At 58.7% G+C, this 26,241-nt stretch overlaps 1 protein-coding gene across 2 annotated transcripts; it reads left to right on the top strand.

Moving 5' to 3' along the window:
• Nucleotides 1-6,151: 6,151 nt before the first annotated feature.
• On the top strand, nucleotides 6,152-26,184 carry MFAP2 (microfibril associated protein 2). 2 transcript variants are annotated; one of them, XM_090023568.1, is made up of 9 exons: nucleotides 6,152-6,324; nucleotides 15,154-15,255; nucleotides 19,018-19,104; nucleotides 20,631-20,657; nucleotides 21,150-21,233; nucleotides 21,965-22,006; nucleotides 23,506-23,593; nucleotides 23,983-24,056; nucleotides 24,640-26,184. In XM_090023568.1, the coding sequence occupies exons 2-9, from the start codon at nucleotides 15,219-15,221 to the stop codon at nucleotides 24,741-24,743; spliced, it is 543 nt and encodes a 180-aa protein (XP_089879694.1). In that variant the 5' UTR covers nucleotides 6,152-6,324; nucleotides 15,154-15,218; the 3' UTR covers nucleotides 24,744-26,184. The 2 variants fall into 2 exon arrangements, with proteins under 2 accessions (XP_089879694.1, XP_089879695.1); XM_090023569.1 differs by having other exon boundaries at nucleotides 6,172-6,324; nucleotides 19,021-19,104.
• Nucleotides 26,185-26,241: the final 57 nt, after the last annotated feature.

Below are 26,241 nucleotides of genomic sequence, written 5' to 3'. Positions count from 1 at the left end.
AGGAAGAAACTGGTTTTAGCTGTAAAGAATCTCTCGGAGGGTGTCTGGTTTCTGTCTCCTGCCACGGCGGCTGATAAGGGCTGAAGTCTATGGCTTGTCTACCCTGGATCTCGTAAAATGAGCGTGGAAACTTTCCAAACACTGTTACAGCCAGCACCGCTACATCCAAATCCATCCCAGCTGCATTAAGAGCCAGGGCTTAAGACATTCACCTCCCGGCGGCAGGCAGTGGTGTTGAAGTCAGGTCTTCCACATAGCATCCAATAGAAAATCTCATGGTCATTAAGACAGGAGCTTTTCTCACGTCTTAAAGACCATGACAAGAAAATCTCGTGGTCATTAAGGGCGACTTTCCTCTCTTGTGAGAGAGGAAGCGGATGAGGAACTGAGACAAAGGCCGAGCTAGGAGAGAGCTGGTGTCTCCTGAAACCCAACCCGCTGCTCAATCCACTCAACTATCCTTCCCCGTAGCATGAATAAATTGGGGAAGGGATCGGGGCACCAGATCTGGGGGTACCAGAATAGCAACTGCATCCCCAGCTACCTTGCTGTTACCACTACGCCACGCTGCACTCCCCCCCTGCGCGGTGCAGAGCTGCCCCATTGCACCCCTCATCCTTTTTATTGCAGGTAAAGAGCCGGGGGAGACTTCTTCAGCATCTTTGAAAGTCTGCAGGGAAGGCTTTCCAATATGGAACAGAACCAATTAAAAAAAAAAAAAAATTAGTAACTTGGGGAAGGAGGGAACTGCTTACTTGAAACATTTCCTTAGTTTCATGCTTTAAAAAAAAAGCCCAATGAAATTCAAGCCAATCTCGAAACCAAATCGCATCAAGCCAGTCCTGCAAAAGGGTGTGCTTAGAAACTGTTGACTCCGGCCATGCCGAGTTCTTCGAAAGAGTTGGAAATAACTCGGTGAAAGGCAAGGACGGTGGTGGGTGATATCATTTATTGGACCGACTGCCTGGTTGGGATGGGTTTAGGCAAGGTTTTGAATGCAGTGCGTTCTTATTTGGGTCTCGAAACGTTGTGAAATCAACCCGTGATTTCTATGTTGCTGAATCTGTTTTTTCTATGGGAGGGAAAAAGTCCCCTTTTTGCTTTTCACACCCATTGGTGAAATGCTGTTGCAGCCATGTGCGATTATCCCGTCTTGTGTAGACAAGAAAACACCCTGCAAGGCCTTGTCCCCACTAGAATAAATCTGCTAAAAATCCCCCCCGTTTGCCACCGAGCTTCACCAATGGGATGCTACCAAAACAGGACAAAATGGTAGTAGTACATCTCCCTATAGCTACACCAGGGAATTAGGGGGCTTGTGTAGCAGCATTGCCAACTTGTGCTGGGATTTTTTGTTTTTTTTTACTGAGTCTTTTTACAACTTGAGCGTGTGTTTTCCCTTGAAGTGTCCAGCTCCTTGATTCAAATAAATGCATAAAAAATCTCAGCTTGCATTTCAAAAAAATAAAAAAGTTCTGGCCCTTCTGATGCAGAAAGCCACTTGAATAAGCAAACCCTAAACTTTCCAGCAGTGGAAGGCAAATAAAAATAACTTAGCATCATTTTCTTTTCTTTTTTTAACGTGGAGCCGACTCACAATTTTGGAGCACGTGGTGTTGGCGTTAGGGATGTGGATGTAGCCAAAGGAGAGAAGAAACTACGTCCAAACACAATGTGGTCACAAAAACCTTTCCTATGCGAGGAGAAATGTTGGCATTTGTTAGGCAGGGGTTGGCCTGGGTGATTATTTAATAGTGCCTTCTAACCTAGATACCTTAAAAGAATATAATGAGTGCTGCATTTTTGCTCCAGCTTTGGTGGCAGTATAAAAAGTCTTCTCATGCACTGTCTTATTGGAGGTGGCTTCACGTCTGATTGCATGGAAAGCCAGCAAACCCCCCCGGTGCCGTGGTACAAACAGCTAAAAGCTGGCGAGTTGAAGCATGGTTTGGTTTGGTGGCCAGCAAAACCATACTGCTTCCTCCGTGAGTCTGCAAAAGCAAGAGAGGCACGATCCAGCATGCGCCTGGGGTCAAGATACCTGGGCGCCGTGTCTCTTGACTGTTGGAGCAGGAGCACACAGTTTCATTTCTCCATGCCTCGGTTTCCCCAGTTGTAAATGAGGGAAGCTGAGCACCCCTCAAGGGGGTGGTTGTGATGCTAAGTCACCGTTTCTTTAGGACGAGGCTTTCTTAGGCCACAGCCTGCCGCATCAGATGATAAAGCAGGTTGTCGCCTACAAAAGCTCATGCCTATTGGGACCTGTCAGTCTCTAAGGTGCAACCCTGCCCTGCCTTTTTATGAGCAAACGGGGAGGTCTTCCAGTCTACTATCACCCTGGCACAGAGGTGGGGACAGATCTCTGTGGCTGGCCACTGAAGGGACACCGACCTGCATGTGTACAGCTGCTAGGGACGGTCGTGTGTTGTGCACACGGTTTATGGGTCTGCAAAACCCAGCCACGGAACGAGTCGGAAACTGGAAATTGTTACACAGGAAATCAAATTTCTTTTAAAAAATAAGCCCCGATGCACAGTCCCCATCGCCATGGGAAGCTGAGCGCTCAGAAGAATAGCGGCGTCAGAGCTGTTTGCTACCAAGAGTATTGAGACGCGATAGAGGAAATAATACATCGACGTGCATCCAAAATGCGACATTACAGGCAAGTCCAAATATGTGAGATCTTTGGCGTGAAACATTTTGACGTTATTGAAGCTTTGATTTGGCTGGGATGGTCTAGGTGGGACTGGTCCGGCGTGGAGGAGTGGGTTGGGCTGGATGTGACCTCCCTTCCCACCCTCATTTTCTCAGGGCATAGCCACGAGATATTTAGATCCTGATGAAGCAGCGTTTGCTGGTGGGAAACCCCAGTGGAGGAGTTCACGAGCTGTGTGGTTTCCTGGGTGCCGTCTCCTGGTACCTGCTCCACCATCTCCCTCTCCCCTTCGGCAGGCACGGTGCACCGATGGTCTGTGATGTTTCCCCTCTTTATTCTTCTTCCTTCATCTTCCCACCCTATCTCTCAGGGCTCCTGTAGCATGTGGGGAAGACTTCAAGCCAGCGACACCTGTCCCAGATCCCGCTGGCAGAGGAAGGCACGGGCACCCCGTCTTTTTGAGCAAGCCCAGGGGAGTCTCTTTAGCTCCCCTTGAGCAGAGCAGGCAGCTAGAAGAGACCGGGATGGCTCTGGGGCCGGTCGCCTGGTGCCCCTTGATGATTTGAAGCTCGGTCTCTTTTTCCCGGAGCTTTGTGGTTCGGTTCGAGTGGCCGAAGAAGCCGAATGCGGGCACGGAGCAGGAGAGGAGGGCCAGGGGCGAGCCCGCGGCCCTAATTGTGATGCGTCTCCCAGGCTGGGAGCGACAGCAAGCCACCGGCTCTGTCCCAGAGCCTCCCCGTGCAGCCATCGGGTCCACGGGCTCCGCACCCCCGCCGGGCTCATCCTCCTGACGGAGGCAAATTCCCACCGAACTCTTCCCGCCGGGAGTGAGCTTATTTAATTGCTCTCACTTGGGATTTTCACAAGGACCTAGAGTTAGCCCCTGCCCTGCTGTCAAAGCCCCTTATGTGGTGAGAAACCAGCTTCTCCCATTGAGGCTGGGCGCTGCGGGGCAGGAGGCCTTTGAGGGAAGACGCTGTCCTTTGCTCGGCTCTAGGAGTTGCAAGAGGCCGTCACATCCCCAGGCTCGGTTTGGGGTCCTGGCTGGTGAACCCCACTGGGGGGGTGCACTGGCTCTGTCCCAGGTGAACTAATGCTGCATTTGGGGCACAGGAGGGACGCGTGACTGCTGACTGCGTTCAACCTGCTGCCTTTTGGTGATCAGGCTGGTTATCCAGTGGCCAGTCTCCTACGGCCGAGTGAAACTTTTTCCCTGCCTCCGTTCTTCCTGTCTGAAATGGAGGAGTGTGGCCGCCTGCTTCCCAGGGGAAAGTGTCCGGGGTGAAACCTTGCTTAGCTCCTCTGGTTAGCGGCACTGCCTGAGGCACAAAGTCACATCCTCAGGGGCTCGCTCCCACCCTTAAACACCAGCATGGCCATAGCTCCTTGCAAAGAGCTGGCCCCGCATCACCGAGGCACCCCCCCGACCTTGCGCTCCCCCATCCCCATCAGCGTCACCCCGTTTTAACGGAGGAGGAGGCTGTGCAGAGTGTTTCCAGCGAGCCGGGAAGGGGCAGGCTGCCCCAGGCCTGGTGCCCTTCCCAGAACAGGAGGATCTCCTGCTGAGATAATGAGCACAGACATTAATGCTTTCTCGCATGCCTCCGTCTCTCCCAGCCCGTGGGGCAGCGCGACTTTGAGAGCGAGCGGAAATAGCTGCAATGAAAGAGCTCCGACCAGCCAAGAGGCCGCCCTACTGCGGCTGTAAATTTGTTTGGAGACGGGTTAGCCGGGCCAGGAGATGCCAAGATGTTTTCCTCCTCCCGTGCTACCGCGGTACTGGGAGAGGGGCCGTCTTCTATGGAGGCAAAGGGTGGCAGGAGCGGTTCTCCGACGGCCTTCCACGGAGAGCTGGCCGGTAACTCCCATTGCAGCTAGGTGTGCAAGGTTTAAAGCCAGAAAGAAGTAGTCAGGGTCGCTTGTTGCAATGATTTCCTCCCTGTGTGCAAGTGGCAGGCCTCAAGCGATCTCTTAACCTCACTCTTCCGTGGACGCGATGGTGACGATATGTCCATAAGTAGGAGGCGGCTGATGCAGTTTCCAATGGGACAAGCATCCTCCAGCCTTTTTCGGTGTGGCCGGCACTGAAAATGCCAGAGGAGGTTTGAGTCGCTGCTTGAGCTGGGGTGCTGGGTTCGAATCCTCACTCCAGCGGTTCCCGTTGGAGAGGCTCGGGTCGGTAAAGCCCGGCAGGATTTTAGAGGGGCAGGTTGCTGCCAGGTGCTTGGCTCCTCCACTTGTATTTGCAGCTTGTTTCTGCTTTCAAGTAGGGGATTTTCACGGCTTCATCCTCATCCCCCCCATGCAAAATCAACCTGGGGGCAGGAATCTGGGGAGGAGAGCTTGCAGAGCCCAGCTGCTGCACGAGCAACCTGCCGGCCAGGCTTTCGCTCCAGGGATATAACGTGCTCGCCGGGGAGCGTCTAGACACAGAATACCACCACCATGACTAACGCCGGCGGCCGGTCTGCGGTGAGCAAAGGACAAACGATCCCAGCCTGGCAGCCCATCTGCCTCTCCCAGGGCAGGCCGACCTCACTTGTGCTCAGCCAAGACCCAGCAGCTGGATTTGCAAGCGGTGTAGGTGAGGGGGTGGGGAAGGTGCTTGCCTCTTGGTGTGAAGCCCAGGACTCCTGGGCTCTTCTCCCAGCCCTCGCTCGCTGACCGCTAGGCACCGGGACCGCTGGGCAGCTGTGTCAGGCGCCCTCCCGGCCCTGCGACCCCTCCGTTCCTACTGCGGAGCAGGGCAGCGTTTCCTGCTGGCCGGGCTGGGCCTGGCTATCGCCCGCCGAGGCACTTGGCTCTTCCCGTCCAGCGCGGCCGTGCCAGGCTTTGGGCACCTCCGGTCCAGGCGCTGTAGCGCCCGGCTTGTAGGCACCAGGTTGGCTCAGTGTTCCCGGCTGTAAAATGGGGAGAGCACCTCCAAGGCTCTCGAAGCAGGCTGGTGCTTGCCGGAGACGCACAGGGCTACCGCCCTGAGGCAGGAAGTCCTGTCTAACCACAAAGCAGGTACATAATCTTGCTAGCACAGGGGCTGTCTCTGCTCCGGGCCTGTACAGCGCCCAGCAGTGAGACCCTGGCCCATGACTGAGGCTTGTTGGCGTCTCCCCAATACAAGGGGAAGACGAGCTGGGCTCTGTGAGCTTGGGAGGCCTTTTCCCATCACTGGGCTAAGCAAACCGGTGACACCCTGTTCCTGAAGGGCCATCGAAGAGCCTCGGGAGGACACCGTGATGGTGGCCACAGCTCCACGTTGCATGACTGGGTGCCCGGCAGGGCTGTGCTTTGCCTGCTGTTACAGCTGCCTGCGTGTCTGGGTTGGGGTGGCACGTGGGAGCCCCACGACGGATCAGAGCCGCGGGGTGTCAGGAGCTCTACCAATGCAACATCAAACCGGCTCTTCTTTGCTTGCTCTTGCAGCCACTAGGCTTTGAAGTAGCTGTTTAATAAAAAAAGTCACCGTCTTTGTGCAGATCGATGCCTGGGGGTAACATGACCGGCTCTTTTTTCCTTAGCCAAGGAAGCCTGGACGAGGGGTAGCATTAGGACCCAGCGATGCAATTAAGTTGGAGGTAGGAGCTACTTGTCCCATTTTGGAGCTTTTGAGACCAGACAGAAGAGATCAAGGCATTTGGAGGAGAACAAACCATCCCCTAGATCCCAAACTGGTAAGAAAATGAGCCTTGGTGGAGGATGCTTTGTTATACGGGAGCAGAGTTTCCTTTGCTCTGGAGGGCTGAGGACTTCCCGGCTCCTAAATTCACCTCTTTGGCTTCTGTTTTTGGGGGCAATGGAAATATGACTCGTATGGTGTGTGCGCGTGGAGGGGGGGCAGCCACATTTCTTTGTTGAATGGGCAAAAATCTTCCCTTGTTGCTCTTGACTCTTTGCGTGGCGTGCGCGTGTTTGATCAGCAGAAAGCAGAGCTCAGCTCTTCAAAGACACTCTCAGGGCTTTCAATTAAAAAAGAAACCCCATTTATTTACTGATGCATTATGCACGGATGTATTTATTTATTCATGATTTAATCTGAGTGACTGCAAATCATCTGCTGGGAACACCAAAATTAAGACGCTGTGGATCAACTTGATTTTGAAAGCTTGAACTCCAGGGTGGCTGATCCTCTGCAGTTAAATGCGTCTAAATGTATCTGAATGTCTGAAGGGAGCTTTAAGATCCCCCTCCTTCCCCCCCGAAAATGGAGTGTACAAAAGGTTTTTTAGGGTCCTTTGGGGGGGAAAAAAAATAAGTGTGTTGGGGGGGCGGAGGGGATGGAGAATTAAGTCAACTTCAGTGAGTTTTACCTTTGGTCAAGAGCCAAAAAAGCTAAACCCTCTTTCATTCCCTTTGTTCTTCCACTCCCTGGCAGCTGGATTAGTGTTTTTTAAAAAAAAAGGGAGAGAGAGAGAAAGCTGGGGGAAGGGGAAACTATTTTGGAAGGTGGAGTTTCAGAGAATGAAAGAGCCAGACTGTGGTGTTCTTTCCCCGGGATTGATTGTTCCCAGATGTGTATTACAAAAACATCTGGTTTTCTGGAGCCCGGAGACCCCTGCGTGGAGCAGAGAGGAAAGTGCCTCCAGAAACGCAGCGGCCCCGTGCCCCAGTCCAGCTCGAAGCTCGTGAGCCTGGTCCTCGGGATGTTGCCCCGCTGATCGGGGCCAAGCGTGACCGGGCTTATGAGGTCGCATCTGTTCGGAGACCGCTGACTCTTTGGACAAGGAGCCGAGAGGCAGCTAGGCCAAAAAGTGACTGTCGCGGCACAGCCAGATGGACCTGGGGATGCTGCTAGGGCTGGAGAGGAGCTGATGACCTTTCTGGGGCAAAACGGCTGGTGGGGAGAGGAGGCAAAGCTGGGGAGATGACTACCCAGCAGGCGGTGTAACGGCCTTTGGCATAGCGCCGGATAAACCTGCCGTTGAACCCGAAGAGCTGCCCCATAGATCAGTCCTGATCCGCGACATGCTGTGGGTGAGGAAGGATGAACCCGGGGGACCAGCCTGGAGCCCAGCAGGGTTGGGCACTACCCCCCGCCCTGCCACCGATGTCCTGTGTGACCCTGACCACATCATTTAGTCTCCCCTTCAGTGACCAAAAGCGGTTTGTTGCAGCCCTTTTGAGTCGGGATCAGTGCTAGGTCCGTATGACAGACATGAAATGAATGAGTGAGCTGGTGTTATGGTAATACAGGGAGGCCCCAGACAGATCAAAGTCTCATTATGCTAAGTGCTGTACGTAACCCGAGTAAGAGACGGTCCTGGTGTTCTTGGAGCCTAAATAGACCAGACAGGTGAAGTGGGGAAGGGATGTGCCCAAGGTCGCACAGCAGCTCAGTGGCAGAGCTGAGGCTAGCCCCCCCCCACCCACACCCCCACCCCCGCTGCCCTGCCTGCCTGTGCTATCTTGAAGGAGCTTGTAGCTCTTAAACTGGATTATCTCTGACTCCATCCCAGGTCTTGGATTGTAACCGTGGGAATATCCCCCACCTCGGGGGGGTTTGCTGCATGCGCACGTGTGCGTGGGCCGGGATGAGCTCGTACATGCTGCATCTGTGAAACCTTCCCGCGTCTCCCGGGGGCGGACTGGGGGGAAGCGAAGTTCATCCTTCCAGCACGACCCTCTGCTGTTTGGGAGCAGCAACCGACCATTTTGGGGGCAGGCTCTTCTGGACACGACCCCAGAGACTCGGGGGAGGGGGGGAGGCAGTAGGTCCCCACACCCTAGCGTGCGTCAGCCCGGCGGCCTCGTCACCTCGGGGATGCCCTGGAGAGTTGGCCGACCCCAGCCTTGTGTTCGCCGCCGGTCCGGGGCACGACGCTGAGGACCCAGCAGGCCACAGACCTGATTTTTTCTTTTTCCCTTCCTCCCATTTGGTGCTGCTGGATCAGGGTGAGGACGTGTGAGTGGGGATAGCAGGGGAGGGGCCCGCGCTTCGGGCGGTCGAGTTCTCCGTGCTTTCCTCCTTCCTAAACTTGCAATACCCCAGTGAACGAGACCAGGGTTTGCTGCTGGGTGGGGACCTGGGGGGCTCCTTCAGTCCCACATCTCAAGCAAGTGGTGCCTGGATGCTGTGGGGCTGGACCGGCTCTCCCTGCGAGTGTCTCCCAGCCTTCTCCTACCGCCCTCCTGCCAGGCCCCTGGCTTCCCCCTCCACTGAAACCCAGGGCACAACTGGCAGGGCCTCTTCTGGTTAGAAGGACCGGGGTCAGTCGTGCTGACAAGATGCCACGTCCACGTCCACGTCCTGTCTGGGTTCAGCGGGAGCTGTGGGACCAAACTCCTGCAGCCCGGGGGCTGTGAAATCCTAGCAGTGGTAGAAAGGTTTCTCTGTGCAGAGGAGCCGTGGCATCGTAGGAGGCACGGGACTTCTAGGGAGCTCCTGTTGCTGCCCCGCGGCTTGGACGGCGGGTCTGCAGTGAGGTACGAGCTCCCCTTTGCCTGCAGGGATCGTGGGCTCAGTGGCCCCACTTCCGTGACGACACCGCTGCACCAGTGCCCAGTCAACACGTGGGTGTTTTCTGGGCTGGAGCAGGCTGTCGTGGTCAGCAGGTGCCTGGAGCAAGGTGCTGCCTTCCCTGCCCTGACCCCACGTCCCTTCATCTCGCCTGATGTGGGGTCACCGCTGCCAGAGCTGTCCCTGCACCAGTTCACGTGGCACAGCTCCTGCCAGCGCTGGTACACCCTAGCCGGCACACAAGCATCTGGATAACGTCTGCACAAGGATCAAAACCCTGGAGCCCGGGTCTAGCTGGGGGTGGAGGGCACATGTCCTCCTCTTGTGACCTGCAGTAAGCGAGGCCAGCTGCATTTCCTGTGCGAGTGCCAGATGAGATGTGAACAAGCCCTGCTTGGCTCCATGCCTCAGTTTCCCAAGTTGTGCAATGGGTGCAGTTCTCGCAGAGGCACAGTAAGAGCTAACCTTTCTGTGGACAGAAAAGGGCTGGGAATGGGCTACATGTTTGACAGGAAAACCCCTTTGCTTTCACACAAACAGTGTGGCCGTGCCAGCCTCTTAGGCAGCTCGGAAGGAGCGAGGAGGAGAGGGGGGAGGAGAGAGCTATTTTCAGAGGGTGGGAAGGGGCCGACGTAGGTGGGTCCGTGGCCTATAGCCCGCCCCGGTCCAGGAGCTCAGGAGCTGGGGGCGCACTCATGCTCTCCCCATTCGACCTCTGCGGAGGCAGGGGCAACGTCACGGTTGGCAGGTGTTGCAGCCCGTCAGGCCTGAGGGCCGTACGCAAAGCCAAGGCAGGGCCCACGGGTGGGCCAGAGGCAGAGCAGCACGTGGGGCGGAGGGCGGAGGGGAAGCTGAGCGTGGTGGGAGCAGATGGAGCAGAAGCTTCCCCAGAACTCGCCTCCCAGGGCGGCCCGCAGTTAACCCCGCTTTCCTTTTTGCCTTGCAAACCCATTCTCCGACGTCCCAGCGTCTTATACTGGAGACCAGTATTTCTTGTGTAGGAGCTCTGTCCCTTTGGCTCCATGCGTGTGTCCAGCTCTGGGCCCCCCGCTGCAGAAAGGATGTGGACACACTGGGGAGAGTCCAGCGGATGGCAGTGAAAATGGCTGGGAGCTGGGGGACAGGACCGGTGAGGAGGGGCTGAGGGAACTGGGCTTACTGAGTTTGCAGAAGAGAAGACCGAGGGGGATTGAATAGCAGCCTTCACCCCCCTGCAGCGGGCTGCAAAGAGGATGGAGCTGGGCTGGTCTCCGTGGGGGCAGGTGACAGGACAAGGAGCAATGGGCTCAAGCTGCACCAAGGGAAGATGAGGCTGGACATTAGGAAAAACCTCACGAGGAGGGCGGTTAAGCACTGGGACAGGCTCCCCAGAGAGGTGGTGGACTCTCCATCCTTGGAGGTACAAGACCTAGGTAGACCAAGCCGTAGCTGGGATGATGTAGCTGGGGCTGATCCTGCTTGGAGCAGGGGGTTGGACTAGACGTGACCTCCTGCGTCCCTTCAACCCTCATTTTCTCTGATTCTGGTGTTTGATGACAAAGGGATGAAAAGACAGCTCAATCCAGGGCAGAATCGGCTTCCTTGGAGTCTTGCAGCATTTCTGTGAAGGTGGAGGGGGGAGCAAGGGGGGCAGTCCTGGAGCCTAAAGCCTTTTGCGTTCCAGGCCGGGTAATGAAACCGGCTTTGCCCCGAGCATCCAGCAAGTATTTCCTTCACCAGGCAGGGCCTGGGGGTGGGCGAGGAGGGAGGGGAGCATTCCAGGAAAACCGGGAACAGTTAGCCGGAAAAAAATGTATAGCAAAGCCATTCTCCTCCTGCAGCTGCAGCGCAGTCTTTCCTCCTCGTGCAGGGAGGAGTCCGGGGGCTGCCGGGCACATTGAAAGGGGGACTTTCAATCCATGCGCTGGCCCCTGTAAATAGAGTCCCTTTGACCCCCGACTGGGCTAATTGCAGGGTCTGGTTCTGTGAACAGGCCCCTGGGACCTCTTAGAGCGACACACTTCAAAGCCGCGATTTATGCCAACCTCGCATCAAGTTAATCTCTCCGAGCACCTATTCCCACCTCGCTGGAGTCTGTCTTTGGCTCTGAGGCTGCACTTTCCTCTCCTCATTGACTGCTTAGCTGCACTCATGCACGAGTTCCCTTTGCTCACGTTGACTTCTGTGGTCCAGCATCTGCATCTGCATTAGCACCTGAAGGCTTGGGGCTGTTGCTGGAGTTTAGGGTGGGAAATGCCCCTCCACTGCAAAGAAATGAGCTTTGGGAAAGGGTGGCAGGTCAGCGTCCTGCTTTGGAAAGGATACCTTGGAAATGAGCAAGGGGAGAATGGGGGCTAGACACGTCCAGCCGGAGCTAGTCGTGTCTCTGCCCTGGCATGGCATTGTGGCCTCTCTCCTTGCCAGCCTGCCTGCATGAGGAGCCCTCCTTGCGGACAGCAAGGTGCCAGGGCTGTGTTTTCAGAGAGACTTGTTGCACGTGTTTGAATTATTTTTGAACCCCCAACTTGCTCAAAGCCTCCTTTCATCGAAAATGTAATGGTCCATCCAGTGGTTTTGGAAGGAGGGAGGTGTGGGGAGCGGTGGGACCGCCCCAACCTGCTCCCAGAAAGGTCCCCTGCTCGGGGCTGGTGCGGTCCCCCTAGACGACTGTACCCCGAGGACTGCCCTGGAGGTGTTTCTGTGTTGAGAGAGGGGGACGGGGCTTTCAGATAAGCCCGTGTTGGGTTTTGGCTCCAGTGCATCACGACAGAGGCACCGAGGTAGCTTTGCCTTCCAGGAAGGAAGATGCTCCTTGCAACCATGGCTCTGCCTCTCCCATACGGCCCCAGTCCTGCTATCCCTGCCACTTGCCCAGGCAGTGGAGGCTGGTGGCTGATGAGGCTGAAAACCAGACCAAGTCGGGCATATTTATTTGCATTGAGGTGGGCCCTCTCAGCCGCAGCCGCAGCCCAGGGCCAGGCGCGGCACAAACCCGGGACAGAAGCAGCTGCAGCTCCAGCCAGCCGGTGGCTTTAGCAGTTCTTGCTCGGGATTGATGCTTCGGGACCCGCGCAGCACGGTGCGGGGCTGCAAATCTACAGGAATCGCACCCGGGCAGCGGTCACTCGTGCACAGTTCTCCAGGGCCAAAGCAAAGTCCTCTCCCAGGAGAGTTTAGCTGTGGGAGAAGGTGACCGTCCCAGGCCTTTTGGCCTCTAGGCACTTGATTGATTGTTGTAGATGCTGAGCTACCGAATGGCTTGAGATCTGGAGGGAGCCTCGCTCCGGGGAAAGGTAGGGGCAAGCTGCTTTCTGGGTCCCTCCCTGTGAGCCCCTGGGGGAGTCATTTGATCCCTTAGAGCCTTGGTTCCCCCCTCTATAGGCAAAGAGGCAATAACCCTCCCTGCACGTACACGCCCCCTCGCATGTATGTACAGCACCGAGCACAAGGCGGTCCTGATCCTGCCTGGGACCTCTTGGCAGTAGTGATACGTGAATGGTATTGGAGGGAGATGCTTGAGGGCCTCCGCTCGGCCACAGAATTGGGATCGGCCGGAGTCTGTGTTACCGTTCCCCTTTCTTGGCTCGCCTGTTGGGATGTGCACCACTGGGGGGGGAGAAGGGGGATGGTGGGGGTGGCCAGGCTGCTGTGAGCTCCCAGTCTTGCTAGGAGCTGCACCGCCACCTGCCACCCCTGGCCTCCTCCTGGTGGGATGCATCCTAATGGGCTCCCACGTCCACGAGAAGCTTCCTCTCGCCCCCGACCCCTGTGCCGTGACTCGGAAACATATCCTGGCCCAAGAAGACGGTCATTCCCACCCACCTCTCACCAGCAGGACGTGCCCCGGGCGGGGGTGAGGAGCCACATAGGCTCCATGTCAGTCGGCTGCTTGGCCTGCGTGGTTATGCCACGCTCACGGATAATGCGCACAAATGTCGGAGAGCGAGCGCTGCATGCGTTCTTGCTTTGTCGGGCTGGGTTTGCGCTCTAGCTGTTGTTTAGCATACCCCTAAAACATTTCAAATGGAGGCGCGGACCCCTTTGAATGGTAAGCGTGGGTATTCACATACTGATCACAGTCATCTTTTGTGGACCCCTTAGACATAGTGTGCAGACCCCCGGGGTCCACAGACCATGGGTTGAAAACCGCTGTCTTAGCAGAAGGAGGCTGGACGAGTTGCTTTTCCACGGGGACCAGCCCCCGGGGCACCCAGAGCGTGCACCCCACGGGGACCAGGCGCGAGGGTGCTCGGGAGCGCGGCTGGCGGGGCTGCCTCGTTCTTCTTGGAGAGCCCGGGGGCACCTCTGGGCCTGGGCACTTGTGCAATGAGTTTAGCAGCCACTCTGCTGTCTATGTCAGCTATTTGCTTGGCAGTCTCTGTGGAGACCCTCGAGGAGGGATTACAGCCCACAGATCATGGGATTAGGGTCTGGACAAATGCTATGTTAATGACAGTGTGAAAACGGAGCAGGTAGGGAGCTTTTTCCAATCTGAAATGATCGAGCGTGACCCTGCCGCAGGCGACGTCTGCCTCCATCGTGTCCCAGAGTAGCCGTTTGCTCACGGCCAAGGCCCAAACACTGTATAACGCACACTGCAGGCAGCTACCCCAGGATAGGTGACGGCTGTCTGTCCACTCCAGATCCCAACTTAACATACATTAGCCTGCAAAACAGCAGTGTATGTGGACAGCGTCAGTGTGTCCCCTGTCCAGGGGCTCAGCATCGTGGGACAGGGGACGTCTGTCTTGGTGCTGGGCTGCTACAACGTGTTGCAAGTCAGGGTTGGGGGCACTGGCAGAGCAGGGGCAGTGGCTCGTGCCCGAAGCATCCTGAGCCGGTCCATGACCGCTGCATGGCTTGTATCTGCTGGATAACCAGCAACGGGTGCTTCATCTCCGCACCATAAAATGCATCGTGTCACCTGGAGCCCTTCAAAGCAGGGAATGGAGAAAGACAAGGAGACAAGCATGGAGCCCCATTCATCCTCACATCCCGAAATGCTCAGAAAAGGAAATTCTGAATAGCTCATGTCTGTGGGCAGGGAATGGAGGGTGGGAATTTTTTCTTGGCAGATGCACTGGTGCACATGGGAGCTGGGTGTTGTGGCTTCTGGCCAGCGTTCAGCAGAGACTGGCCCTGGGAACATCGGTGCCGTCCTTTCTGTATTAAACTTGACCACACTAAGGCTGTGTAGAGACGAGCTTTCCAGCGAGGCTTTGTCCCCTGCACAGCTACCCGCCGACACCCGTGGCAGAGTGGGTACACACCTCTGCCTGGTGGCTTTTGAAGGGAGAAGGAACAAGGTGGCCCTGGCAGGCAGTACGGGTGGAGGGATTTGGGGGGAGCAAGTGATGCTCTTGTGCTTAAAGCAGGGGAAGCCCCTGGTTTCTGGTCTCGCCTCCACCACTGATGTGCTGCATGACCCCAGCTACATCCCTTAAATTCCCCAAGCCTCAGTTTCCCTGTGTGAGGTGCTGGCTGACCAGCTTGCAAGGGGAACCCCGGGTTTCACGAGCCCACGACCTGGCTTTTGTGCCCGCTTTGTTGCTCTGGGCTTGTTTGCTTCCCCCGGCACGGCCCCTCCCACCGTTTGCCTTCAAGCTGCTCTGTGCTGTGCTGCGCTCGCTTTCAGAGCCCCCGATGGCATGAACAAGGAGGTCATCAATGCGTGTGCTCTCGTGTCCCTCCAGAAGGTGCATCTCTACCTGCCTCCTGCCTGGCTTCAGACTCGCACGGCTAACCCCCACCTCTCTGTTCACCAGTGTTTGCCAGGAGGGTTGGGGATCCCAGACCGGAGAGGCTTGTGGGAAAGGCAGGGGCTTGGCAGGGGTCCGTTCCAGCCTGGGCAGCCCCGAGTCAGCAGGCGCTGCTGGGGGAGACGGGTGGTGAAGCCAAGAGGAGGGTGTAGCAAGTCCTCTCAGTCTCTTGCCAGCTCGGAAAGCCCTCAGCTGAGATCCTCCAAAGGATTTTGGCACTGGGGCGCGGGGAGCTGAGCCCCAGCTAGCAGGAACGGCACAGCGGAGAAGGTCCCCGGCTAACCCCTCTCTCCCCTCTTCTTTTCCAGACTGCCCCAAGCTCATCCAACTACCTCCTGAGCCGCTCTGCTCCTCTCCCCGGCTACCCACGACGATGAGAGCAGCGTGCGTCTTCCTGCTGTGTCTGCCAGGTGAGCACGAGCCAGCCGGCCCGGCGCGCGGCAGGCGCCCACGGGCCCAGGGCTCTCCCAGCCCAGGAGAAGATGCTCTTGCCGAGGACCTGCGGGAAAAGCCCTGCAGGGTTTTGATCCTTGATCAGGCCTGTTTGCAGAGTTGCTGAGCTGGGTGGGACAGGGAGAGGTGGGTGGCAATCAGCTGGGATCGCGGCGATCGCTCGGGGACTGGCAAAGAGGGGGCGTTTCTCCAGCCCTGTGACACAGCTGGGTGGAAGAAAGCGGGTAGATGTACTTGGCCTCGGTGCCGCGCTCCTTTATACCCCGGATCCGAGGGCAGGCTGGGCTTGGGGCAATCCCCACCTCTGCCACGGCTTCCCCACATGCCCTCTGCCAAGTCACTTGGTCTTTCCAGACATCCATTCTGCATCTGAAGTCATTCCTCCCATCTCAGCGTCCAAGTGGGGAGGTCAGCTGGGCAGCTTAGCGTGGGATGCGATGGCTGTCTGTCCGCGGAGAGCGGGGGGAGAGTTGGGGCTGTCCTGCAGCTGTGGTAGCACAGGGCTGGGAGACCCTTTGCAGGGCACCGTTCAACCTACGCACAGTTCCCGAGATGAGAGGCTGCGTGGCCTCAGCCTGGACACCACAGAGCAGGCAGGGCCCTGGGCCAACGCCGGCGCCTCCTGAGTCAGCACGCTGTGCTAGTGCAGCGCACGTGCAGCCGCGGGGGGTCGGCAGCGCTGGATCTAGGGGGGTTAGTTCAAGCCCCCCTTCTACCTCCCCCCCGGCGTGTCTGGCAAGGGCCCTGATGAAAACGAGGAGTCAACAAGCCAGGGAGGCCGGAGGCAGGGAAGCTGCAAGCCAAACCTCTGTGCGCAGAGGGTAACGGACACATGGAAAGCATTACCAGCCCGGCCCCCGGACATGGACGGTGGGAGGAACGGGGCGCAGAAATGCAGAGGCTTCCCCGAGCATCTTCAGTGCAAGGAAGCCCCGAGGACCGTGGGTTGCAGCCGAGCCCCAGGTACAGGGTGCCCTTGGCGCCCCTCCGCAGCTCCAGGCCTCTGCAGAGGTGCCAGGCGAGCCCCTTGCACGTGGCACGAGCCGTGCAGCACCCGACAGCTCGGCCCCTGGCTCCCCCCGGCTGGGCTACAGGTGGGGCGGTGGGGCTTGAGGGAGCCCTGGAGGAGACCAGAGCTGCAGCTCTGCCGCCGGGTGCAAGCAGGGGCAGGCCACGCTGCTTCCCACGGTCTGACGCCTTGCGAAGACCCCTCTTCTGGGGGTGTCGGAGGGCGGCTCTGACTTTGCGGGAGGAAAGAGGCACTAGCCCAGCGCCAGCCCCAGCACGTGGCATACTGCCAACACGAATCGTGGCCCAGCATCCGTGCTGTTTCAGAAAGCAGGAGAAGGGCTGAACTTTTGAAGTCTCCTTGTTTTTCATTCTTCCGGGCTCCTTTGCTTCGCCTTCTGCCGTCAGCCTTGAGGATGCCCTGGGCTTGTCTTGTCAAGCTCTTCTCTGCGACCAGAGGGGCTGGAGCCTTTCTTCTGGGGGGAAAAAGAAAAGAAAATGCATGTCTCACGTGTGCGCGAGAATCCCGGAGCCGTGGGGTTTTTAAACGAATCCCTCTTATCACAAGACTCGGCAGAGCCGGCAGCCCGCTCGCTGGGTTTGTGCCTCCCGGAGCTGCGACCAGCCGTTTCTGGACATAACATGTGTGCTGTTAGATGTAAGTCACCCGAGCAGCTCAGCTGGTGAATCAGGTGTGTTAAACGAAGAGGTGAGAGATCCTTTTATTGCGTGGTTTTGTGGTTGGTGCTTCCAGAGCCCCGCTCTGCGGGAGGTGTTGCCAGGTGCGGGCAGCGCGTCTGGGGCAGGATAGTGTCGAAGGGGAGACCGGTTCAGCGTGTTGTCAGGCAACCCTAGTGTAGACGGGGTTCTCCCACTGCAAGTCATCTCCAGCAGCTGATTCAGGGTCTGTGCGTCATGCTGGGCCGGTGCGATAGCATCAAAACGTGTTAGTGCTGACCCTTTCCTGGCGCTTTTTCATCAAGGCCGGAGGAGGGTCAGGGTCATTGTCTCCACCGTTGGGGACACCGAGGCACGCAACAGCGGCTCACGCGAGATCACCCCGCAGGCTCCCAACAGAGCTGGAAGTGGCACTCGATCCCCTGAGTCGCTTTGTGCTCCGCCTGAGATGGGAGCGACGGGCTGGGTGCTGGACGTGGCGTGCATGGGAGCCTCCAGAGCGCTTCCTTCGACTGGGGGAGCGGCGCGAGCCCAGGGATGTCTTGCCTGGCCCTGGGGATGTCTTGTGTGAGCCCTGCGGCTGTGCCCCCGAGCCCCGGCACACTGTGGACTGCTGTCTGCATGCAGGGGAATTGCTCAGGGGAAGCCTGGGGGTCCCGAAGGAAGCTCGTGTTTGCAAATTCAAAGGGCTCGATTGCACTTGGGAGACCGTTTGGTGGCGGGAAGAGCGGGACCAAACGCCCTATCGCTCTCAAGCAGCAGGAAGGTTTGGATGAACTGCTCAAAACAGTCTAGTGGCTCGATCGCATCTTGGTTTTCCCTTGGCGGGGATGAGCCCGTCCTGGCGGCGTTTGCAGCCTGGAGCCAGGCTGGGCTGGGCCAGCTTCTGGCTTGGCTGAGCTGAGAATGGCTGAAAAGCAAAGCCAAGTCCGTGCAGTCGACCGATAGCTGCACCGCGGTAACTTTGCTTTGGGCTCATCAGGGAGGTCTCCCCGTAGGAGCGCCGGCATGGGCAGAGCACTAGCGTCGTCATCACCCTGTTTTACATGCATCGGCACTGGGGCAGCGTAGCCGAGATGGCCGTGAAGTGGCTCGCGGCCCTGCTGAGCCCTTTCTGCACTAGGGCACGTGCATGGGGCTGGCGCAGCAGTAGTGCAGCAGCGGAGGGTGTCCCCGAGGGGCCGGGGTAGGGAAGGGGCTGGGTGGTTGGGTTCAGAGCCAGCAAGGTGCTGGTGTTTCCTGAGCGGGATGGCAACGGGAGGGGGAACGTGCAGTGAGTTTGGCCCGTGCTGAACTAGGCAGGTGCCTATTTCGGCTGGAGAGGGGAAACCCCTGCCCTGCCTTTGCTTGAGAGTTGGGAGGCGAGTTTGGGGGGCCCCGTCCCCCGGAGATGAGCCCTGGGCACAGCTTGGATCCTGGCAGCCCTCTGCAAGGGTCTGGCTTTGGTCGGGGTGGGCGACCTCTCCTCCTCCCCCGCCATGTGCCGAGGATTAGGGCAGCTCTTGTTCTGGCGATTGGCTCGTCTTGGGCTCCTGCCCTGTTTGCAGGGCCCCGGGCTGCAACCCGCTGCCCTCGGGGATGGCGGGTCCCCTGCACGCGGGTGTCCCTGGGCACCAAACACCTGCTCTCTACACTCCTTGGAGGCACTCAGCAGCCTGCCCCATCGCGAACTTGGCCCACGCTGGAGCCCAGCATCTTTCCACCTTGGATCCAGCCTCTGAGCTTCGTGCTCCTTGGTGCACGCATCCCCTGGGCTCTCCTGGGAAGGCATCAGGGGTGTGGACCCTGACATGAAGCCCCTAGACATGGGCTTGAAGTTCCCCCCTGCCAGATGGGCATGGCCACATGTGCACATGAACATCCAGGGGCTCCGGGCCGGCTCCGGCTCTCCTGTGCCTTCTTAAGCTGCCTTTGACAATGGATGATTCGCGGCCAGGGCAAAAGTGTGAGCTTGGGAGGGCAGATCGGGACATCCGCGACACCGCTCACTCAATAACGCCATGATTTCTCCCACCTGTCATGTGTTTTTGCAGCAGCCGTCCTGGTCCAGGGACAGTACATGTTCGAAGAGGTCCCGTATCCCGAACCAGTGCAATATTCCCAGTACGACGGTCAGTTAGGTGAGTGCAACTCCAAGTCTGGTGGCTTCGCTGCGGCCTCTCGGCACCGTCTGGGGGTGGGCAGCTCACTACTTACTCTGTGGGGGAAGAGTGCGTGCTCCTACCCGGGGATAAGCAGAAGCTCTGCCGTGGCACCTTCTCCTCCTTTCGTGGAGGAGACTGTCCCACGGCCCAATCGATCATGTCCCTAGGAGGCTTTTCTTGCTCATATTCAATCTCAGTGTTCCCTTTCTGGATATTATCCTCCTCCAGCATTTCCCCCTTTCCTCCATTCCTGCACCTTGGAGACTGTGCCCCGCAGCTCCAATCTGAGCCGCAGCAATGAGATTCAATTCAGTTCCCCCATACGCACCCCCCAGTATCGGTTCCTTCCAGCTCTCTGGTCATTTTTTGATGCTGTTTGCTGGGTTTTTTCCAATTTGCCAATACCCACCTGGTACCAAGGTGCCCAGGAATGAATGAAGCCACATAGGAAGGGCATCTCAATACCACATGTCCAGGTGCCGATGCATTTGAAACTGGTATTCCTGCCTGCTGGAGCCATTTCAGACGGGGGGGAGGTATTGCCACAGCGCCCGCCTCGTCCCATCTGGAGAGCCTTGCTTATCCCGTTAACAAGAGCTTGGCAAACTCCATTTTTCCACTTCCCGCTGTTCGGGATGGCTCACGAGATTTCAGGGAAATGATTGCAGTTGAGTCGCTGCTGGTTCTCTGCCGCGGGCCGTGCCAAGCTCCTTCCAAGAAACACGTTTCGGCGTCTGGGCGCCTCCGGCAGCCGAGATCTGTTTAGGGGAAAAAGGAAAAGAGGAGAAAAGACCAAATATTTTGCTTGCCCCAGTCTGGTACCTGAAGCCGAATTAAACAGACTGTGGTTTTTATTCCCCGGGGGGCTTTGTAATACAGTCCGGGCAATGGGGGCAGCACGGGTAGACACGCAAAGGCAGGAGCAGTTCTGCCTGCGGTAATTGCTCACAGACCGTCTGAGATTGCAACCCTTGCTGAGCAGGGCACATGGTCCAGGCCGTTGGGATCTCAACTGCGGCGAAATTCCTGGGTTTTCAAGTTCCTCCCAGTGAACCGTTACACAGGGCTGCATGCAGTAGTCCAGATTTCCAACCTGGCCTTGGGATTTTCCTCTTCGAGCTGCGCGGCCTCGAAGGGGCAGTGCCCCTACCTTTTGCAAACGGGCCCTTTGGAAGCGGCTCCGTCTGGGCAGCAAAAATCCCAAGTCCCTTTGGAAGCTGTCGAGTCCAGTCTCGTCCGTCCAGACGGCCGCAGGGAGGAGTCTGGGTCTGAGCGCTGCTTGCGGAGGTGCTGAGCGCTTGTCTGTGCTGGGGACCAGTGTCGTGGACTTCACGCAGCAGCTCTGAAGTCCTCGGACCCCCGTCTCATGCATCAGAGCATCAGCCAGCGCCCCCGCCGGGGATTGGAGAGGGAGGAATGGGGCTTCGTGCCTCGGGCTGAGCTGGTTTGTTGGTCTCCTTTCCCCCTAAAACGAGCCCTTTCTCTGCTTTTTTGTCTTCTAGAAAATCTAGATTACTATGACTACCACGGTAAGTGCCTGTCTTTCCCCGGAGTGGGTGAAGGGAGCTTGTCTTACCAGCTGCCCACCATTTCTGGAGGGCAGAAAGCCTGGGGCATGGGTGGTCTCTGGGGGGCATCTCCCTCGGTTTCGCCTTCACCCCATTGCTTCTGCAGTCATCCTCCCCCATCTCCTCGGCTGCTTTTGTGGCTTCGCCCACTCGCCTCGGACGTGGGCCCTCTCCTCCGTCGGCTCCATCCCCGTGCTGTAAGGAGGCTGGTGGCTGTCTCCGTACGAGACGCTGGCATTTGTAGAGAGAGCTGGAGAGCAGCATGTTGCCCCTAGCCCTCGCAGGGAGGAGACGCTTTGCCCAGAGGGGTCCGTTCCCGCTCCTCGTGGAGCCCGGCTGGGTTTCACTCCTCGGGTCCATTTCAGGGGAAGCAAAAGCAACCTTGGCCCAAGTGATGAAGTCGGGGGGCTCCTGGGTGGGGGATGAGCTGAGCCTGCCCCTTGTCCCTTGCAGCGGTCACCCCGCGCGTCCCCGAAGAGCAGTTCCAGTATCAGTCCCAGCAGCAGACCCAGCTGGAGATCCCAGCACCCACCCCAGGTACGTAGCAGAGCGGAGCTGCTGGCCTCTCCGCACAGGGGGTCCCTTGGGACACTGGCCCATCCGGGTGGAGATGGGAGCCGTTCCTGTGGCGGGTGTGCAACCCTCAGGGACTGGGCTGCAAACCTCTCCTGGAGGGGTCTTTCCTTGGTGACTGATGCAGAACCCAGAGCAGTTCACTTCCCATGCATTGACTTCTAGAGAGTGCCCCAGACCCATGCCCTAGGTGATTTAGGCACCCCAGGCCAGACCCTGCTGCACCTATAAGGTGCATCGGGTGGAGGCACCGAAGTACCATCCTGCTGCGTCCCTGAAAAGTCGTGAACGCCGTTGGCGGCCACGTCCTCTCCGCTCTCCGCGGCAGTCGGACAGCCCGTGACAGCAGCAGGTGGCCGAGGGCTGCTCCGAGGGTCGCGCAGGGTGGACGTGGGGCACGTGAGGTGCCTAATAGGTGGAACAGAGCCTCGTTCAGTGGTGCCAGGTTTCTGACACCTTCCAAGGAGTTGCCTGTGGTCCCTTGCACCTGCCTTTCCAGGCCTCTGTTGCGTGGCCAAGGGACCGGTGCCCCCACCTCCGCTGCTGCGCTGCAGACCCCGGAGAGACCGAGCCCCTGGGGCCTGGTTCCCCAGCACGGCTCCTCCACGCGGGAAGGGCTGGGGGGCATCCAGAGCAGGGAGAAGCAGCGCCCCTGCCCTGCATCCCCAGCTCTGCCCAGCACCTTTCCCCTGCAGATGCTGTCCCGGAGACCGAACCCACAGAGCCCGGACCTCTCGGTAAGCCCCGCCGCCCGGGTGAGGCCGTGCATCTCCCAGCTCCTCGGGGGTGGAAGGCAGGCCTGGAAAGCTTAAAGGAGGTGGAAAAAAAGAGCTCATGCGAGCTGCGAGAGAGGAGCCAGGGCACGGTGCTGGCTGCGCTCCCCTTCCCCAGGACAGGCAGGGCTGCACGCTGGAGGAGCTGCCGTGGTAGCCGGCAGAGCACCAGGCTCCTGCCAACGATCGAGAGCTGCCTGGGGGATTGCCAGCCTCCGTGGCATTTTTCATGCAGAAGTTGCTTGTGTCAAGCAGAGGCCAAATGGGGCCTCCACGAAGGCTGCCCCTGTGTCTAAACCTGGCCCTGTGCCTCGTGCCACCTTGGCACCTGAGCATCTGGAAGTGCAGGGTCAGGTCCTTGCCCTCTGCTGAACTGCCCGTGCTGTCCCGGCGGGGAGGGGATGCTCCGGCCCTTGCCATGGCCTCTGCCAAAGCCCTGGAGGGCTGACATCAAACCCAGCTGCACTGGGGTCCCTCGCACTCAGATCCTTCCCCAGACCCCGGGGGTCTCCTCCTCCTCCCCCCGGCCTTCGTCCCAGGCGCACAAGCTGGGTTTGCAAAGGCTCCCTGAGCTTTGCTGCTTTCCCCCACAGGCTGGACCTAGCTGGGGTCCCATTTGTGTTGTGCTTGCGTGTGTACATGTTGGGGAGGGGGTCTGGTTTGTGGTGTGTTTCTGTGTGTGCTGGGGAGAGGGGTCTGGTTCATTCGTGTGTGTGCACGTGTATGTGTGTGTTTGTACGTGTATTGTGGGTAGGGGTCTGTTTCATGCCTTGTTATGTGTGTGCACGTGTGCATTTGTGCATGTGTGTGGGTGGAAGGCAGGATAATGCGGGGGGGAGCTGGTGACAGGGCGGGAGTCGACCGGCCGCGCTCCAGGCAAAGCCACGTCCGCGGCCAGCTCGAGCGAGCCCGCCTCGGCTGCCAAGTGCGTGCAGGGCTCGGAGCGCGCCGCTCCGGCCAAGCCAAACACGGCTCGGCGGCTCCCCCAGCAGTGTTTCCACACAGCGGCACTGTCAAGAAAGCCCGGCGTTCCCGCCGTTTCCCTGCCCGCCCCGCGTAGCGAGTGGAGGCTTCGAGGCGTGCGAGAAGCACGAGGCACGTTGCTATCCGCAGCCCTCGGCGCTCGCTGCAGGGATGCCCCCAGCCTTGAGGGGCAGCCTGCTCCTCTCACCCCCTCCTCCCCATGGCTACACACCTTGGGCGGCGGGGATACCGCAGCCTCGCGGGGCCGCAAGGCCCAAGCAGAGCTGGTGGCTGGGGAGAAGAGCACCAAGATTTGCAGCTGGGGCGATGCACCAAGTAGGAGTGAGTATATGTATGTGTGTGTGTGCGTGTGCGCTTGCACGTGTGCGTGTGTGTGCGCACACAGCTTGAGAGCAACCCCAAGAGCGCTGCATGGGAAGCCGCCAGCAGCCGAGGTGCCCGTGCGGAGCCCTCACCGGCGCGTGCCGCCTCTTGTGCAGATTGCCGGGAGGAGCAGTACCCCTGCACCAGGCTGTACTCGGTCCACAAGCCCTGCAAGCAGTGCCTGAACGAGATCTGCTTTTACAGGTAAGCGGCTGGTGGCGGAGCCGGTCAAGCCTGGTCCCTGCTTGTCATGGGAGAGCGCAGGAGCTCGTTGGGTTGACCCCGGGGTTTCCCCACGGAGCAGGGGTAGGCAACCTGTGACCCGGACAGCCTGTGCGTATGGCACGTGGCAGACTGGGCAGGGAGCAGAAAGCAGAGCAGCAGGTGGGGCAGGGAGCAGAAAGCTCCCCCAGGGGCCCTGTGCTGTCAGTTCGAGTGGTTGCTCCCCCCCCCCACATAAGGGGCCCGCTGCCTTCATGGCATTGCATTGCACTGCAGACAAATGCAGGGCACTCGGTAGGACCCACGGGGGCTTTTGCCCACGTCCGGGGCACGAGGCAGCTTTGGTTTCAGCCACGTGCTCCCCCTTCCAGCCTCCGCCGGGTGTACGTCATCAACAAGGAGATCTGCGTCCGCACGGTCTGCGCACACGAAGAGCTGCTCCGAGGTAAGAGCGTGATGCGCCAGGAGCCCCTGGACTGGAAAGCGCCCCCGTCCCACCCTGTGCTGCTCCCTAAACGCAGCTGCCGAGAAAACGTGGCTTCAAAGCCGGATCGGGGCCCGACCCGCTGTCTCGCCCTGGAAGGGGTCTGGCTGTCCCTGGAGGAGCTGGCGGGAGCCTGTCTGGGTTGCAGCTCTCTGCGTGAACCGGGGCTGGAGGGAGGACACGGGGACACGTTTTGGAGTCACTGCCACCATGCTGTGGCCTTGAGCCACTTCCAAACCGCGGCAGGAGGGAAGGGAGTGTCTCCCTCCGCCCGCTCTGTGCTGCAGGCCCATGGGCCTGGCAAATGCCCCTGCGGTGCGGCCCGGTTGCTGCCACCCATGTGGATGGGTGGGAAAACCAGGCTCGTGGCAGTGGAAATGGTGGCAGTGGCATCACTGAGGCGTCCTTTCGGGGGGCAGCAGCTCAGCTTCTGCATCTCCCGGGAGAAGCAATGCCCGGGAGCCCCCGGGGAGCCAGCCCGGCTCCCGGGGTCTCCTCCCAACCCCTCACAGCTGGCTTCTTCTCGCCCCTTCCGCCCCCTCAGCTGACCTCTGCCGCGACAAGTTCTCCAAATGCGGCGTGATGGCAACCAGCGGCCTCTGCCAAATCGTGGCTACCTCCTGCACCAGAAGCTGTGGGGGCTGCTAAGGCTGGACGGCAGGCACGTGGCCACGGCTCCACCGTCACGAAGGCCAGGCCACGTGGACGCCAGAAGGACCCGACCCACCCAGAGGAAAGCCCTTCCACCCCCACCCTCCCCAAGTGGCCTTCTATCTACCCCCGTAGAATAAGGTGGTCGCGCTCATGGTGCTAAAGAAACACAGTGCATGAAACAGCATAAAAGTCCATTTTGTGCACATAATATAGGGTTTGTATTATTTTTATCACTTTGTTATATTATAGAGGCCGGCGGCAGGGGCGAGGGCTGAGGGCACGCAGCCCAGCCCAGCCCAGCCGGCCCGGTTTATATGTAGAGTATCTAAGAGAACAGGTGTAAGGGTTGCCCGAGTCCCTGGCCCCTCTCTTTCTCGCGCTGTCTCGCTCTTTAGCGGCTTGCTAGGACTTTGCTCTCGTTTCTTCCCTCCTGCCTGCAGCAGTTCAGCCTTTGCTTCCACCGGGGCGCTGGATCTAAGTGTGGGGCAGATGGGGACCAGGGAGATGGGGCTTGCGTTCCTGGGCCGTTTGATCCCAGCTGTGGTCCATGATTGCTAACGGGCATGTTGGAACTGAAACTTCAGCTGTGGCCGGTCCACACCCTCCCCGGTCTCTGGCTTAGTCTCCCTCTTCCTGCAAAAGCTGTCTGCGCGGGGCAAGCCAACCCGTCCCCCCCCGCCCGTGGCATCCAGCCAGCTGAGACCGTGGCTGGCTCCCGCTCCCCCGTTGGCCCCGTAAACCACAGAAGACTCCTGACCCGAACAGGTACAGTTTGCTGCTCCAGGGGCCAAGGAAGTCCACTGGGTTTTCTGCTATTTTGAGAGCCAGGTGCTACACGCATGCAGCCCACGCCGGCAGGGCCCCGTGGGAGGGGTGAGAGATGGGGGGGTTGCAGAAAGGAGTGGTTGCCTCCTACCTGCCCCTTTCCTTCCCCCTGATCCTGCTCCCGGGGCTGGGGGCACAGTGCTTCTTGCCCCGGCTCTCGTCCCTGCCAGAAGCTGTCCCTGTTCACCCCTAGATTTGCGCTTTTTCCTGGCTCTGGTTCTTCTTTCAGCTGGTGGCAACTCACCACTCGCCCCGTGCCAGTGAGCAGGGGAGCTTTGCAGCTCTGCTATCGCCTCTGCTGTGCCCACCTCCGAGCTGAGTCTGTCCCTTTGTGCTTCTGTCTGGTCGCTGCAAGGCTTGCAAGCCCCTTCGAGACCTAAAGGGATGCCTCCTCCACCCCCGTCAGCTGCAGTGGACGTAAACGTGCCCAGACGCAGCAAACGTGCCTGCTGGGTGATGCCCACCCCTGCCCATGTTGAGACCCCCCCAGCCGTGCCACCGTCTCCTGCTGCGCCCGGGGTCCCCTGCATGTATTGTCTTGTGTACGGAGAATGCCTCTTTTGTACAAAGTAAATGTTTTAAGAAAAAAATAAACTACCACTAAACAGGTCGTGGCTGCTCTGAGCCTCAGCGCGCAGCACGGCGGGGTCCCGGGAGCCTGACACTG

Source organism: Crocodylus siamensis, chromosome 12 (assembly GCF_052110815.1).
Source record: "Crocodylus siamensis isolate JL-2025a chromosome 12, ASM5211081v1, whole genome shotgun sequence".
Lineage (NCBI taxonomy): Eukaryota > Metazoa > Chordata > Crocodylia > Crocodylidae > Crocodylus > Crocodylus siamensis.
This window is presented reverse-complemented; position numbering and strand designations above follow the sequence as displayed.